This window comes from Protomyctophum bolini (genome assembly GCF_963924005.1).
Source record: "Protomyctophum bolini genome assembly, chromosome: 15".
NCBI classification, from domain to species: domain Eukaryota; kingdom Metazoa; phylum Chordata; class Actinopteri; order Myctophiformes; family Myctophidae; genus Protomyctophum; species Protomyctophum bolini.
This window is the reverse complement of record NC_137876.1, coordinates 7,911,607-7,926,446: the sequence shown is the minus strand read 5'-3', so window position 1 is coordinate 7,926,446 and position 14,840 is coordinate 7,911,607. Positions and strand designations below refer to the sequence as shown.

At 44.2% G+C, this 14,840-nt stretch overlaps 1 protein-coding gene across 1 annotated transcript in view; it reads left to right on the top strand.

Moving 5' to 3' along the window:
• The window catches only part of mboat2a (membrane bound O-acyltransferase domain containing 2a), an 80,490-nt gene that overhangs the window by 39,951 nt on the left and 25,699 nt on the right, over positions 1 to 14,840 (top strand). The window contains exons 4-5 of the mRNA XM_080784480.1: positions 11,420 to 11,515; positions 14,724 to 14,779. Coding sequence (XP_080640606.1) covers positions 11,420 to 11,515; positions 14,724 to 14,779 — 152 coding nt within the window. The remainder of the gene's footprint in view (positions 1 to 11,419; positions 11,516 to 14,723; positions 14,780 to 14,840) is intronic.

Sequence of the window (14,840 nt, the reverse complement as noted above, 5' to 3'; positions counted from 1 at the left end):
GCTTGTAGGTCTGCTATTTTTGAAAAATCGTGAAAATATTTATTTCAGAAAACTGGAGGATTTAGAAGATTTTTTTTAAATTTTGAGGTCAGACCTAAATGGATTAAGCAAATAAATATAATTTAAAATAAAGTTTCCTATAAAGCTCCTATATGTTCCGCATTGGGAATAAAAATCCAACTATGGAAGACTATAGGTGTTGGAGCAGATGAGCTCACGCTGACCTGCCAGGCTTCAGCAAACATTGGACGAAGCACTCCCATGGAGAGATACCCGTACTAGGCAAACAACGGAGTACAAGAGGATAACACGATACGATATATTTCACAGTTCAGCTCCCTTACTGAATGCGCTTGGACGGTTTCCTGTTGTGAGGGAGGGAGGGAGGGACGGCACATTTTTGGGGCTTGCTGCTTGGGCTGGAGGAGAGCTCACATGCCTGGGTTACAGGAACACATGTTCCAGATGCAGCCTGTGGCTGTTGGCTCACTCCCATTTCAGTGACGTTGCTGTTTTTCCTTATTGTGTTATCTTGATGTTTTGGGAAGTTTGGGTGAGTTTGCAGCGTGATGACGACTCTGCCCCCTCAGTGTTCCATCTGTGGCTCATCTTTGACCGTTTGTGTGTGTGTGTGTGTGTGTGCTGTACTGTGTACACACACACAGACACACGCACGCACGCACGCACACACGTGTGCGCACACGCACTTGTTATTTTTAGCGTGATTCAAGGTTATGGGGGCAGGTGCAAACAAGTGTTTCCTGTGGACAACATGCCATGAATAAACACAATATTCAATATGATGACAACTCCCTCCATATATTGAACTTCACGAATACCCTGTCTTGTCATTTTGTCTCTGCATTTTTGATCAATTGTCAGCATGCTACACACATGAATACCAAGATAGGACTTGCAGTCTGACTTGAATGCTCCAAAGCCCTCTTCAACAGAACACTGACAGTCATCAGAGTTTTTCATATAGTAATTCACTGTACGCAATCCTATCTGCCAACCATTGTACTGGCAACTGCCAACCATTGTACTGATTAAAACTAATACTGCTCTGTGACACCGACTAAATACCGATTTTCCAGCTGTGTGTTTCATCGAAACGGGTAGTTTCAACGCTAATTTATTCTTAACTTAGCGAATCGGTGTCATGTTTGCCGAAATAACCCAATCTATAAGCTCACACCACGATGCGATGCATTGTGAGCTTGTAGATTCCAGATTGGCTATTTTCGGCAAGCAGAAAGGTATAAATTAAAGGGAAACTTCACCCTTTTTGCAAAAAAAAATATGTTCATGACATTTAGAAGATTTAGAACACTTCCCTGGGGGAGTAATATGTGGTTTTAGATATTCTAGATTTTAGCAGTGAGCCATAGTGTCTCTGATGTCATCGACAGTGGGCTCACTTCCTTCCTGGACTACAATTCCCATAATGCTTTGGTACACTGCTCCTCCTTGTTGATAGGGGGAGGGCAGTTTTACTGTAGTCCAGGAAGGAAGTGAGCCCACTGTCGATGACATCAGAGACACTAGGCTCACTGCTAAAATCTAAAATATCTAAAACCCACATATTACACACATAAAGACCCCCCAGGAAAGTGTTCTAAATCTTCTAAACGTTATTAACATTTTTTTGCAAAAAGGGTGAAGTGTCCCTTTTAAGCATGAGCTAAACCCGTGGCCCTGTTCTGCCAGACTGCAGGCTACTAGGAACCTCACCTACACCAGGGTGAAAAACGAATGTTGCTGACAGTTCTTTTCAAACCTTGTGTTTTGGAGTGTTTAAGAGAAGTGCTATAGAAATGCTGTGGGCAGGGGGGTGGGGGGTGGGGGGGGATCAGGGTTTAACATTGACCTGCTAGTATTCAAATTATGTGCTGTACCAGGTCTGTATCTGGGTCAAAGGTTCATTTTAAAGCTGCCGTTGCTCAGTCGCAGTTTCTAGGAATGTCTGTGCCGTGCGGTGCGGTCAGGAGAAGGGTGAGAGAGGCCACAGTCCTGTCATGTTCACATCCGCAGAGATGGAGGGCATTGAACCGGCAAACGCAGGATTTTGCATCTCTCTCTCTCTCTCTCTCTCTCTCTCTCTCTCTCTCTCTCTCCCCCTTGATGTGGTCCCAGGCTGTCTCCAATATGTCCCAAGCTGGGACATATACATTATAAACTTGATCTTGACCTTTAGTAGTATTAATGAGATAATGTACGTATAAGAATGAGTATTCAGATAATGGGTATATCTCTATCTCTCTCCATCTAATCCTGTACCAAATCTAGTAACAACATAAATCTTCATTCATGGGGATCACTGGCACAAGAAACCACTGATTAACAAACATTGTACACACACACACACACGCACACGCATGCATACATGAATGATGTCATGCCCACAACTATGACTCGGCGTACCCTGAAAACATACTATCATTGTGGTGAGATGTTAATGAGTTGCAAATATCCCATGATTTAACTTATTACCTTGAGTTGGTCTAAGCCAGTGAAATCCTATACGCCGTTAATTTTTACCCTTGAGAGTGTACAACCGGAACCAAAATGGACACCCTGGGCTGGTTCACACACTCGTAACGTTCTCTCCCCTTTTGCTCTCCTCTCCACTTTGTCTTTCTATTTTATCCGTCTGTACAATATTTTACAGTAACTTAAGCCTCCCGTCTCTCTCGCTTTCTGTTTCCCTCCCTCCCTTCCTCAGTCGTAATACCACTCTATTGAGATGAAATGGAGCAGAACAAACCCGGATATATACACTGTAGTACAGTGGCCTGGCATTAACCCCCTCCCCCCCCCCCCCCCCCCCGGACTGAATTCATTTATGTGACCACTGTACTGTGATTATAACAGCCTGGAGGCGTCTGTGACAAACAGTAGCGTGCTCTGTGTGTGTGTGCTGTATTATAATACCGTATAACCACTGCTTCTATTGCCACTGTTGTTTGGTGTTTTTCCTCGCGCTGCTGGCATAGAGGGGCCGGAGACCATTTACAATTTAGGCATTTGATTTCACCACTTGAACCCATTTAGACCCGAGTTAAAAACATTCACTTTGAAAGAATATATATTCAAAGATTTGCGACACATTTTTACAATTTCGAAATTCAAAAATAGACCTAGAAGCTCGTAGCGCTACGAGAGAATGCATGAATGAATGAATGAATGGTTTATTTCGATTTCAGTTGGACATCACAAACATATTTTTTTTCTTTTTGACTTGATCTAAAAGGTATAGAGACAATTGAAGCAGTCCACATGAGCACAGTAAACCTATATACTGTATAGTGGATACATCAGCTTTTTGAAAATGGCCGATTCACAAGTTCACAATGCGTGGCGTGCTAGATCTGCTATTTTCAAAACATCTTGAAACTAAATGTGGAAGATTTTTGAAACATTCAAAACACAAATCCCGTACGGGACTCCCTGGCACAAAACATATACAGTACACTGACATAGTGTGAATATCGACAGTATTTAAAATAACTAACAGGCTGTGGCGACTGTGGCTCAGGATGTAGAGCAGGTCGTCCAATGATCCATGGGTCGGCAGTTCGAATCCCCGGCGCCTCCTGTCTACATGTCGAAGTGTCTTTGGGCAAGACACTGAACCCCAAATTGCTCCCGATGTGCTGGTTGGTGCCTTGCATGGCTTCCGCCGCAATCGGTGTATGAATGTGTGTGTGAATGGGTGAATGTAATGCACAATCTATGTAAAGCGCCTTGGATAATTAAAGGCGCTATATAATTGCACCATTTACCATTTAAACCAAACAAGGGCAGTTCGTTTTAGCGCAATAAGTTCATTACCCCAACCAGGCTCCCACCAGCTGCGTTGGTTTGGAGGCAGCGCCTGACCAAACCGGACATACTGCTAATGGGAATTAACCTGGGGCGCTAGACTCTTCCTCCCACCCAAGCTGTGGAATGACCTCCCGCCCTCATTCTGTAGGGGAGGTCATTTCTGTCCACACACAGCCTGGAAATTCACCTCTTCAGACTCTATCTATCTTATCGTCTACTTTACCGTTTCCCCTAAAAAAAAGATTTTTTTATGAGACCTACTACTACAGCATTTTTGTTTTTTGGGGGGAGCGAGAATATTTTTGAAATAATAATTTAAAAACAAAATTGCTAAATGAAAAATAAGGGGATATTTACTCATAGAAATGGTCCTGCGACCCACAAGTGGACCCCGACCGTTTGGGAAAACGGTAAAGTGGACGATAAGATAGAAAGAGTCTGAAGAGGTGAATTTCCAGGCTGTGTGTGGACAGAAATGACCTCCCCTACAGAATGAGGGCGGGAGGTCATTCCACAGCTTGGGTGGGAGGAAGAGTCTAGCGCCCCAGGTTAATTCCCATTAGCAGTATGTCCGGTTTGGTCAGGCGCTGCCTCCAAACCAACGCAGCTGGTGGGAGCCTGGTTGGGGTAATGAACTTATTGCGCTAAAACGAACTGCCCTTGTTTGGTTTAAATGGTAAATGGTGCATTTATATAGCGCCTTTAATTATCCAAGGCGCTTTACATAGATTGTGCATTACATTCACCCATTCACACACACATTCATACACCGATTGCGGCGGAAGCCATGCAAGGCACCAACCAGCACACCGGGAGCAATTTGGGGTTCAGTGTCTTGCCCAAGGACACTTCGACATGTAGACAGGAGGAGCCGGGATTCGAACCGCCGCCCCATGGATCATTGGACGACCTGCTCTACATCCTGAGCTGTCCGTGTCCTTGTCACTGCACTAGCAAGTCCTACTGGTTAGTTTGGGCTTATTTCTAAAGTGTAGTAGTTGCATATTATTGCTGTCATTTAAACCAGTCATTCTGTCGACTGTCATGGACCCCCAAATTCATGTTTCAAAAATCTTCCACATTTAGTTTCAAGATGTGTTTTGAAAATAGCAGATCTATCACGCCACGCATTGTGAGCTTGTGAATCGTCCATTTTCAAAAAGCTGATGTATACAGTATACAGTATATAGGTTTACTGTGCTCATGTGGACTGCTTCAATTGTCTCTATACCTTTTAGATCAAGTCAAAAAGAAAAAAAAATTGACTGACTGAAAAAATATCGAAATAAACCATTCATTCATTCATTCATTCTGTTCTTTTGGGCTTGTTTTCATAGACCAGCGTTGCTTCTTTCTCTCACACAATCTGGCAACGCTGTGTGGGGGCAGCTGTTCAGTGGGGGGGAGGGGGATCTGGAGAGCTGGCATGAGAGATGCCACGCATGCTTAACGTTCTCCCGGCGGAACGCCTCGCTGGTATGTGAGAAGAAGGGACCGCACGCCGCCCGGTGACTCATACCGTGTATCAGTGGAGACATGGTTGGTTGTCTCTACACCACTGTTTCCCAAACAGTGAGTCGGGACCCCCATTTGTGGGTCGCGGACACTTTTTTATCTGTAAAATATTCTACATTTTGTTACTATTTCAAAAGATATTTTTTTAAATCCCCGCCCCGCGAAAAAAAGAATTAAAAACACTTTCCACCACAAAAACATTTCATCGAGACATTCCATGAATTAACTTTTAAGAAGTAGTGAAAATAGCTGGTCTACAAGCTCACATCACGACGCGTTCTGAGCTTGTAGATCTGCTATTTTCACTAGTTTGGGTGAACCGGGTAACATCAGATTTCTCTTGTTGGGTCTCGAGCGGTCAAGAGGTTTGGGAACCACTGGTCCACACCCTCCCCAGGCCCGCAGAGGGTGTTGGCAGTGACGGGAACCACAGTACACACACACACACACACACACACACACACACACACACACACACACACACAGTAGGAATTGGCAGTGACTAAATTTGGAGAAAACGGACCCTAAAGTCTATCCCCAACACCATAAAGAGTTTGTCTGTCTGCTGCTGGGACACGGGGAGTGGAGAGAGTGTTGGGCTACTTTTAGTACTCTGAGGGGTTTCTCTGGTAATGAGAAGAAAATAAATAAAAAATGTTGGCTGTGGAAATGGTAATAAAAGTGAATCTCCAATGACCAGCAGCAAACTGGAGACTCTTTCATGGTTTCATTCATGGTTCATTTTAATTTAATTTCAGTTGTAGCCCTTTTTATTTTTATTTTTTTATTCCTGTCTCTATGTTCCCCCATCTCTCATTTACACTCATTGTCTCTCAAATTCTCAATCAATCAATCAATCAATCAATCAATCAAAACTTTATTTGTATAGCACATTTCATACAGCAAGTGCAACCCAATGTGCTTCACAGATTACAAATAGAAGAGACATTATAGGAAAAGGAAAACGAAGAAGGAAAAAAATAAAACATTTGAAAACATTACAAATAAAGTCCCGTTAGTCCGAACATGCACGTGCAGGGATTCCTTCAAAATAGAAGCTCTGGGGTGCCGGAAAGACATGGCCGCTTTTACTATGAAGTCTCAGTCAAAAATATGGCCTGATATCATTGAGGATGCGCTCATAACGCGTCGATTGGGTTCCCTAGGACGTGTGGAGCCGTCCTACGGACGGAAACGGTTAAAGGTTACGACTCGGTGGCCACTGACAACCCAGCCGATTGGCTCAAGACACATAATGACGTAAATTCTCCATTCATTGTCAATGGCATTTAATGTTTTTTTCAGACAGAATCTACACTATAGTGGTTTATAGGAGGGGCTAGTGCCCCTCAGAAATAAAGCTTGGAGCTACTAAAATACCTGTGGGAGGGGTGGCGGAAATGGAGAACAGGGGGCATCTATGAAACAATTAAAGGCCAACATGTATGTTGGGACAGAATTATAGGCTGATTCGGGTACATGCCTTTCGGTTTGGATTTCTCCTTTAATGATCTGTGTTTGGAGGAGGATATTTAATAACATACCTACAGTATAGGCCTATACCTAAACACACATACTGTAACCTGACAGACTGTGACAGTCACACTTGTGGCTGTATTTATTTTGGATTTTAACCCATTAATACCTGAGGGCCGATTCTAAAAAAATGTCAATTTAGTTCCAAGAATGGCCCATGCCAAAAGCAAAGATATGGAAAAAAAAAAAAAAAAAAGATTTGTCACACTTTTATGTAACAAAGTTGTTCTTACTTTAGACAGAATAAGGAAATGTGCCGTTGCACTGGCGCTATGTGGCCCAGTGTCGGTGGAAGATGCATGGCCCTTTAGTGTGATGTGGGTTGGTGTTGTGTAATGTGTGTGTTCACACGTCTATATCTATGTACTTTTCATGCATACTTGGCTAACTACATTTCCATGTACTGCACGTGACAAGTCTGACAAAGTTTCAGACGTATTCTATAACCATGGATATTTATGTACTGAATGTGGTTATGATGACTCGGCATATAATTATTTGAGGCAGCTACAGCGTACAAGAATCTTCCTCCCAGGGGCACGGCGGCACAGTTGGTACTAGTGCTGTCGCCTCACAGCTAGAAGGTCCTGGGTTCGATTCCCGCTCGGGGCACTGTGGGTGCTGGCGGCGTGTTTCCTCCTCCGCGTCATCAGTGCCCATACCCGAAGGCGGGGGTTGGCGAAAGGGCCTTTCTGTGTGGAGTTTGCGTGTTCTCCCCGTGTCCCCTATAGGGTAGGTACCCTCACAAAAACATGCAGTAATCCTGGTCTCTAAACTGCCTCCCCCTGGCCAGCCGGGGCGCCTGATGGAGGGGAAAGGAACTGGTTGGAATAACGTGTTCCTTTCACGTGCTACGGCCAACCAGGGAAACTCCCCCCTGTCAGGAGCAACTTGGACACTCAAGCATGAAGGAAGCATGAGTTAAGTCTGTTGCTCTCCCCAGGTTGGAGGAGGGTGTGTAGAGGTTACAAAATCGTGGGATGAAAAATATATTAGAAAAAAAAAGAATCTTCCTCCTGTGATCCAGTAATTTATGTATGCATTTGTGGGAGCATTGTCTCCAGCGTGCTTTCGAGGGCTTTACGGTGTGTGTACAGTACAAGTACACATGCCGAGAAACACAGAAAATCAGCTTTGATCAGAGCTGATGGGTGTCTTGACTTGTTATTACTATACAGCCTGCCCTGCGGTACCCACAGAGACCCCATGGGGCTCCCCTTCTGTGCACTGACCTGTCTGTGGCTCTCCCACAGCGGGGAGGCAGCCTACTTTAGTCCCAGGCTCTATCGGAGGCCATCTGAGGCAGCGAGGGGAAATTAACCCATTCTGACCGGGCACCCATTTTGGTGTTGGCATCATGTTATGCTTTACCTATTGAAAAATAGCAGATCTACAAGCTCATATCGCGCCACCGAGTGGCGCGCTACGAGCTTGTAGGTCTGCTATTTTTGAAAAATCGAAGAACGACTGACATTTTTAGAATCTGATCTCAGGTCAGAATGGGTTAATCAGACCAGTGTGTGTCCAGTGGAAACCTCGTATGAATCTGATCTCAGGTCAGAATGGGTTAAGGCCCCCCCCCCCCCCCCCCATGTGCTGTAAATTACACAAACGCAAATCACGTCCCGTTGCAGAGCGGATACCCCAGTGGGCACACACTGTAAATATAGCTACTGTCACACATAGCTCATTTCCTGGCTGAGGATTGCTGCCGCGTGCCAGTGGAACATAAGCTCATCTTGGTGAAAATTGCGACGGTTATTGGGTGGTTTGTTGAGGCTTTTATAAGTGGTGTTTTATTTGTGTACATTACAATTTGTTGGCGGGGTTGTTGTATAGAAGGCTTCTTGGAGCAGTTTCACCAAATTCTGCAAGTTACTGTTTCATTATAAGTACCTCTCTTCGTCTGACGCGTCATGCAGCGAATCTACAAGCTCGTATAGCGCATCGAATCGTGACACCTGTGAGCTTGTAGATTTCTTATTTTAGTAAAACGTTGAACCTTTTTTCGCTCATCATGACCCAAAATAGCTGGGATGCAAAGGCTGAAAGTGGTTAACTGTTCTATGAGCCTGAAGCAAAAAAAAAGCAAGATAAGAAGGGATTTAATTAATCGTTTTGGATCATTGGATGAAGAGAGAGGGGTCATGTGATTTGTAGTGTGCAGAGTGCACAGTAGCTTCCTCCAGCCCCCTTCATTTCTGTTCTCCATTGACCGTACGGTACATCATATAAACAGTTACTGTACTTCGTTGCATGGCTGAGCTTGGGCGTTATGCCGTCCAACATCGCTGCCAGATTCACACAAAGGATTTCTTCATTTACTGTGCAAGTTCAATTTTCCAAAGTCAATCATTTCAGACTCGGATCAGTGGTTGTCTGCAGGCACTTACAGGATTTTCTGTTTGTCTGCAATAGATTTCTGATTTCGTAAACCCTTTTGAGAGAAATGAGATTGTGTATCATGAACAGGTTTTCCCCCATGATACACAATCCTCCATTCCCTCTTTCTAGACAAATCAGTTCAATATCTTTTTTTTTCCTCTCTCTCGCACCGTGACACACGCACGCACGCACGCACGCACGCAGGAGCCCATAAGCGAGGACTTTGGCTGGGATGCTTAAAAGAGATTGGTCGTGTAAGACGGAGAGAGGCACCGAGCAGAGAGCTACTGTGTGCATGCACCCATGCAGAGGTGGCGGTGCTGTGGTGCTCCTAGCGTGCAGCTGTTTGCAGAAGGCCTGTATGTATGTATGCTGCTCCCCATGCCTGGAGCCCAGCCAAGCCCAGCCAGAGGATTACAGACACTAAGTAGCTGAAAGCCCTTTGGGTTGATTTCAGGTCAAATACCAATTTAACCATTTTATTTATGTATTCATTTATGCATGTATATTCTCTAAATTTATATCTGTTGTTGCTTTTCCAAAGCGCTTGAGAAAACCTTCAGGTTTTAACCACGTGAGGCATCCCCATTCAATCTGGGGGAAACGTTTGCCAAAAAATAGTATTTATTTTGCAGAAGAGAGTTGGTGTAGAGGGAAAAAAGAGCAAGTACAGAGGTGAAGATGCTTAACACTTGAGCACATAGGTGAAATTAATTTCTAATGTCATGTGTCGTTGGTATAGATAGACTTTTCTTGCCAATACAGCCTACTACACTGTAAAATTGAGTATTAGGCTAATTTACATGCGAAAATAATGAGCCATGCTTGTCCACTTTTACACTCAGTATTTTGAGGTGGATCTGTGGCGGCTAGTGTATATCTGATGCTCAATTTATAATTTGTCGTGCGACGGAGTCGCGCGGCGTATGCTGAAAATAGCAGATCTTCTGAGCTTGTAGATGACCCTTTTTTTTGCCGTGCGACTCTGTCATACGATAAGTATAAATGAATAAATCTGGCTTTGTTGCCTCTACCCAGTAGGGTAAACAATCCCTCCTTTTGTTGGCATGTGTGTAGGGACGCGCTAGCTGTAGCTTGCTAGCTCTTTGGCTAGCTAGGCTGAATCAGCAGTAGCTTTTGTACCAGCGAGCCTCAGCGCCTTTCTGTCTCTGGCTCCTCCATTGAAAGAACCCTGTTGTCTCCCCTCTCTCTCTCGTCCAGTGACAGTGACATATTATAGCCGCTTCTTCCCTCCTCCACTTCCTCGATGCCCCCCCCCCGTACTCCTCCTTCCCCTCCCTGTGCTGTGGCGCTGCCAACACCACTGTCCTCTGTTAAGGGAGTGTGAAAAAGCCTTGTTCCACTTCAGAGGAGGCGAGGAGGAAAAGGGGTTGGGAGTGATCAAACAAACAAGGCTCCTTGTCACTCTCCGGTGTTCTGAAGTTAAGCGGTCTGGAAAACAAAGAGTCCTGGGATGACTCCAATCAAGATATTCCTGTGTCACTGTGTGGATGAAACTGCTTAGTTACACATCTGCAAATTAATGTTTGTTTGGTTTTGGCAAATCGTCACAGTCGGTCAGGTGGCAAGCTTGTATGTCCAAAAACCGTTTACTTTTTAATTATTATTATTTAAATAGTGAAAATGTTTCCACAAGCTCACAAAGACATGTACGTTTGTTTGTACGTACGTACGTTTCTTCCTGATCACAAGCAATTGAAACCAAATAGTTTCCGTGCATTAACTCTATAGTCCCGAGTTTCCCCAGAAGCATGCCAAATCCCGTTTCCTGTTCCAGTTCATTTTCCTTTGAAGGAGATTTGAACTGGAAAACATAATGTGTATAATGTGTTTCTGGTTCAGATATTTAAATTATTAAAGATACGCCATATTGGAGTCCCCACGGTTCAGTGACCCCGTGGGGCTAAATAATCGTTCACTCTTCCAAAACATTGATTCCAACCTGCTATCTTTGAACAGCCAAACGTATAAAATAATGGCTCAAGTGATCACACAGATTCTTTCCTGGTTTTAATTCATTGTACTATCTTTCTGTCTCCCTGCTCTCTCTCTCTCTCTCTCTCTCTCTGTCTGTCTGTCTGTCTGTCTGTCTCTCTGTCTCTCTCTGTCTCTCTCTATGTCTCTCTCTCTGTAGGTACTGCTTCGTGGTGGCCCTGGGTTACCTCAGCTTCTGCCAGGTCACACGGGTGTACGTGTTTGACTCTGGCATGTACACTGCAGACTTCACAGGGTAAGCTGAACTCATGGAGTCTTAGTTGACTCTTAGTTGACTCTTAGTTTGACTCATGCATGTACACTGCAGACTTCACAGCGTAAGCTGAACTCATGGAGTCTTAGTTGACTCTTAGTTGACTCTTAGTTTGACTCATGCATGTACACTGCAGACTTCACAGGGTAAGCTGAACTCATGGAGTCTTAGTTGACTCTTAGTTGACTCTTAGTTTGACTCATGCATGTACACTGCAGACTTCACAGGGTAAGCTGATCTCATGGAGTCTTAGTTGACTCTTAGTTTGGATAAAGATTGTAGTTTCTTGTCCTTCGTCCCCATGGGGGGGGGGGGGATTTGGATAAAGATTGTAGTTTCTTGTCCTTCGTTCCTTCCTCGCCCAGATAGTCTGACAGCCCAACAAGACAGACGGCATGCCTAAGTGGGGCGGGTGAGGCCAGTTGCTTGGCAACACGACGCCAGTGGTCGAGGACATACCACAATGTAGAAATACTCTGTATATCATTTCCTGTATATATAGCTTGTAGATCGGGATATTTTTGAATAGGTGAAGTATAAAACAGGGCTTGATTAGTTAATTTGTGTTGTTCTTTAACCCATTTTGACCTGAGATCAGATTCTAAAAATGTCTTTTTGAAAATGTTTTCAAGATTTTTCAAAAATAGCAGACCTACAAGCTCGTAGCGAGCGCTATGAGCTTGTAGATCTGCTATTTTTCAATAGCTAAAGCATAACATGATGCTAACACCCAAAAGGGGTTCCCGCCCGAAATGGGTTAAGAATAATAATCTAAATCTGTAACTAAAGGTTTACAATTGTAGTGGAGTAAAAAGTACAATATTTGCCTCTTGAGATGTTGCAGAGTAGAAGTAAAAATATATGGAAAACTGGACATACTCGTGTAAAGTAAATCTACCTCAAAAATGTTCTTAAGTGCAGTACTTGAGTAAAGGTACATTTCACCCACATTGCCTCCGGGAACTGAGATATCAGTCTTAACCCATTCTGACCGGGCACCCATTTTGGTGTTAGCATCGTGTTATGCTTTAGCTATTGAAAAATAGCAGATCTACAAGCTCATAGCGCGCCACTCGGTGGCGCGCTATGAGCTTGTAGATCTGCTATTTTTGAAAAATCGAAGAACGACTGACATTTTTTAGAATCTGATCTCGGGTCAGAATGGGTTAATCAGACCAGTGTGTGTCCTAGTGGAAACCTCGTATGAATCTGATCTCAGGTCAGAATGGGTTAACTGACAGAGAAGTGTCACTGTGAAACCAAAGGGACGGCGACAGTCCATCATTTATTCAAGTTAAGTCCATTAAGAGTCATTTTATGGATGGCCCATGTCTATTTTTACTCTGTACTGTGTGGCATAACTTTATGCTGCTGCCATCATTTTCACATGTAAAGTTCTTCAGCTCTCTGAACCCATTAACCCAATTCCCGCCAGCATTAATTAATTCCTCGATAGCGCGTGTTGCCAAGATTTTATCGCGCGTAACACTTACTTTGAAGAGCCAAATATCCCTAACCTCAGTGGCGTGCACAGACATTTAGAGGGGCAGGTGCTCAAGTGAAAAAAAGGGCACCTTGTTGTGCAGCGCATTTTGGGGCGGGAACCCATTTTGGTGCTTTAGCTATTGATGAATAGCTAGATCTACAAGCTCGTAGCGCGCCACCGAGTGGCGCGCTACGAGCTTGTAGGTCTGCTATTTATTTTTTTATCGAAGAACCACTGACATAGAAACATATAGCTTTAGATTTTGGGGACCTAAATAATATAGTAGAAGCGTTTTTTTTATCAAGATTTGGTCAATGTCACCATGGTCCACACACTAAAAATTAAGAAAAAAAAGAACTTTTTTTTTTCTTTTTTAGCACATTGCCAAAAGGGCAGGGGGTGCTCTAGCACCCCCTAGTGTCTATCTGTGCACGCCACTGCCTAACCTGCATGTTACAATTACAAAATGGTGTGTGTGGTGTCTTGGTTGTTCTCTCGGTCGGTGGTGAAAAATCCCCGACCACGAGTATCGCAGCGCCTGCTACGGGCCATTGGAAAAACCTTGTTTTTCACCAGAAAACGACATTCATTGCGCCGTTTCTGAGATAGAGGGCTTTGAATGCAGCCCATAGAATGCAAGTGGATGCGTGCGGCACCGTGCGCAATCTTCAAAATGGCCGCGGCCACATGTCCCACTTTGACTGTTATGCTAACGAACGGCAGCTAACGATTCGATCGCATAAAAACATGGATTCAAGAATATATAAACCCTGGAAAACGTAGGCTACGGTTCCGGCGGGCTAGAGTACTAATTTAACCCATTTTGACCTGAGATCAGATTCTAAAAATGTCTTCTACATCCTGACATTTTTCTGAAAAAGCTATGTTTCTATGTCAGTAGGTCAGTGATTTTTCAAAAATAGCAGACCTACAAGCTCGTAGTAGATCTGCTATTTTTCAATAGCTAAAGCATAATATAATGCTAACACCGAAAGGGGTTCCCGCCCCAAAATGGGTTAACCCTATGGTTTCTACGGTTCTGACGTCATCAAAACATCTCATTCTGTACGGTGGATTGCCCGTATGACTTAAAACTGATTTAAAACAGGGGGCACGGTGGCACAGTCGGTAGTGCTGTCGCCTCACAGCTAGCTCCTGGGTTCGATTCCCGCTGGGAGGCGTGTTCCTCCGCGTCAGTGCCCATACCCAAGGCGGGGTTGGCGAAAGGGCCTTTCTGTGTGGAGTTTGCATGTTCTCCCCGTGTCCCCTAGGGTAGGTACCCTCAGAAAAAACATGCAGTAATCCTAGTCTCTAAAATACCTCCCCCTGGCCAGCCGGGGCACCTGATGGAGGGGAAAGGAACTGGTCGGAATAACGTGTTCCTTCCACGCGCTACGTCCGGCCGGGGAAACTTTTTAATTATTCAATTAACCTGCATGAGCAAGATTAAGTCTCTAAATTAAAACAGAAAATAAGGTTAATTGCCCAGTCTTACTGATAGTCTATGCGACCCTAAGAAGAGCTTGGAGAAATCATGCTCTTGTCTTACTGTCTTAACAGTAGTAGGATGCAGTCCCCTTCGACAAATGTGACTGAACAATACCTGTGCATTTCTATTTAGGGATACAGATGATGCTCCTCCTACTTAAATGATTGGCATGTTAATGTCTTTGTTCTGTGTTTTCTTGTTTCTTGTTTTGCTAGGCCCATGATGGTCATTACACAGAAGATTACCAGTCTGGCGTTTGAAATTCATGATGGTAAGGCTGTGTGTGCGTGTGCGTGTGCGCGCGTGTGTGTGTGTGTGTGTGTGTGTGTGTG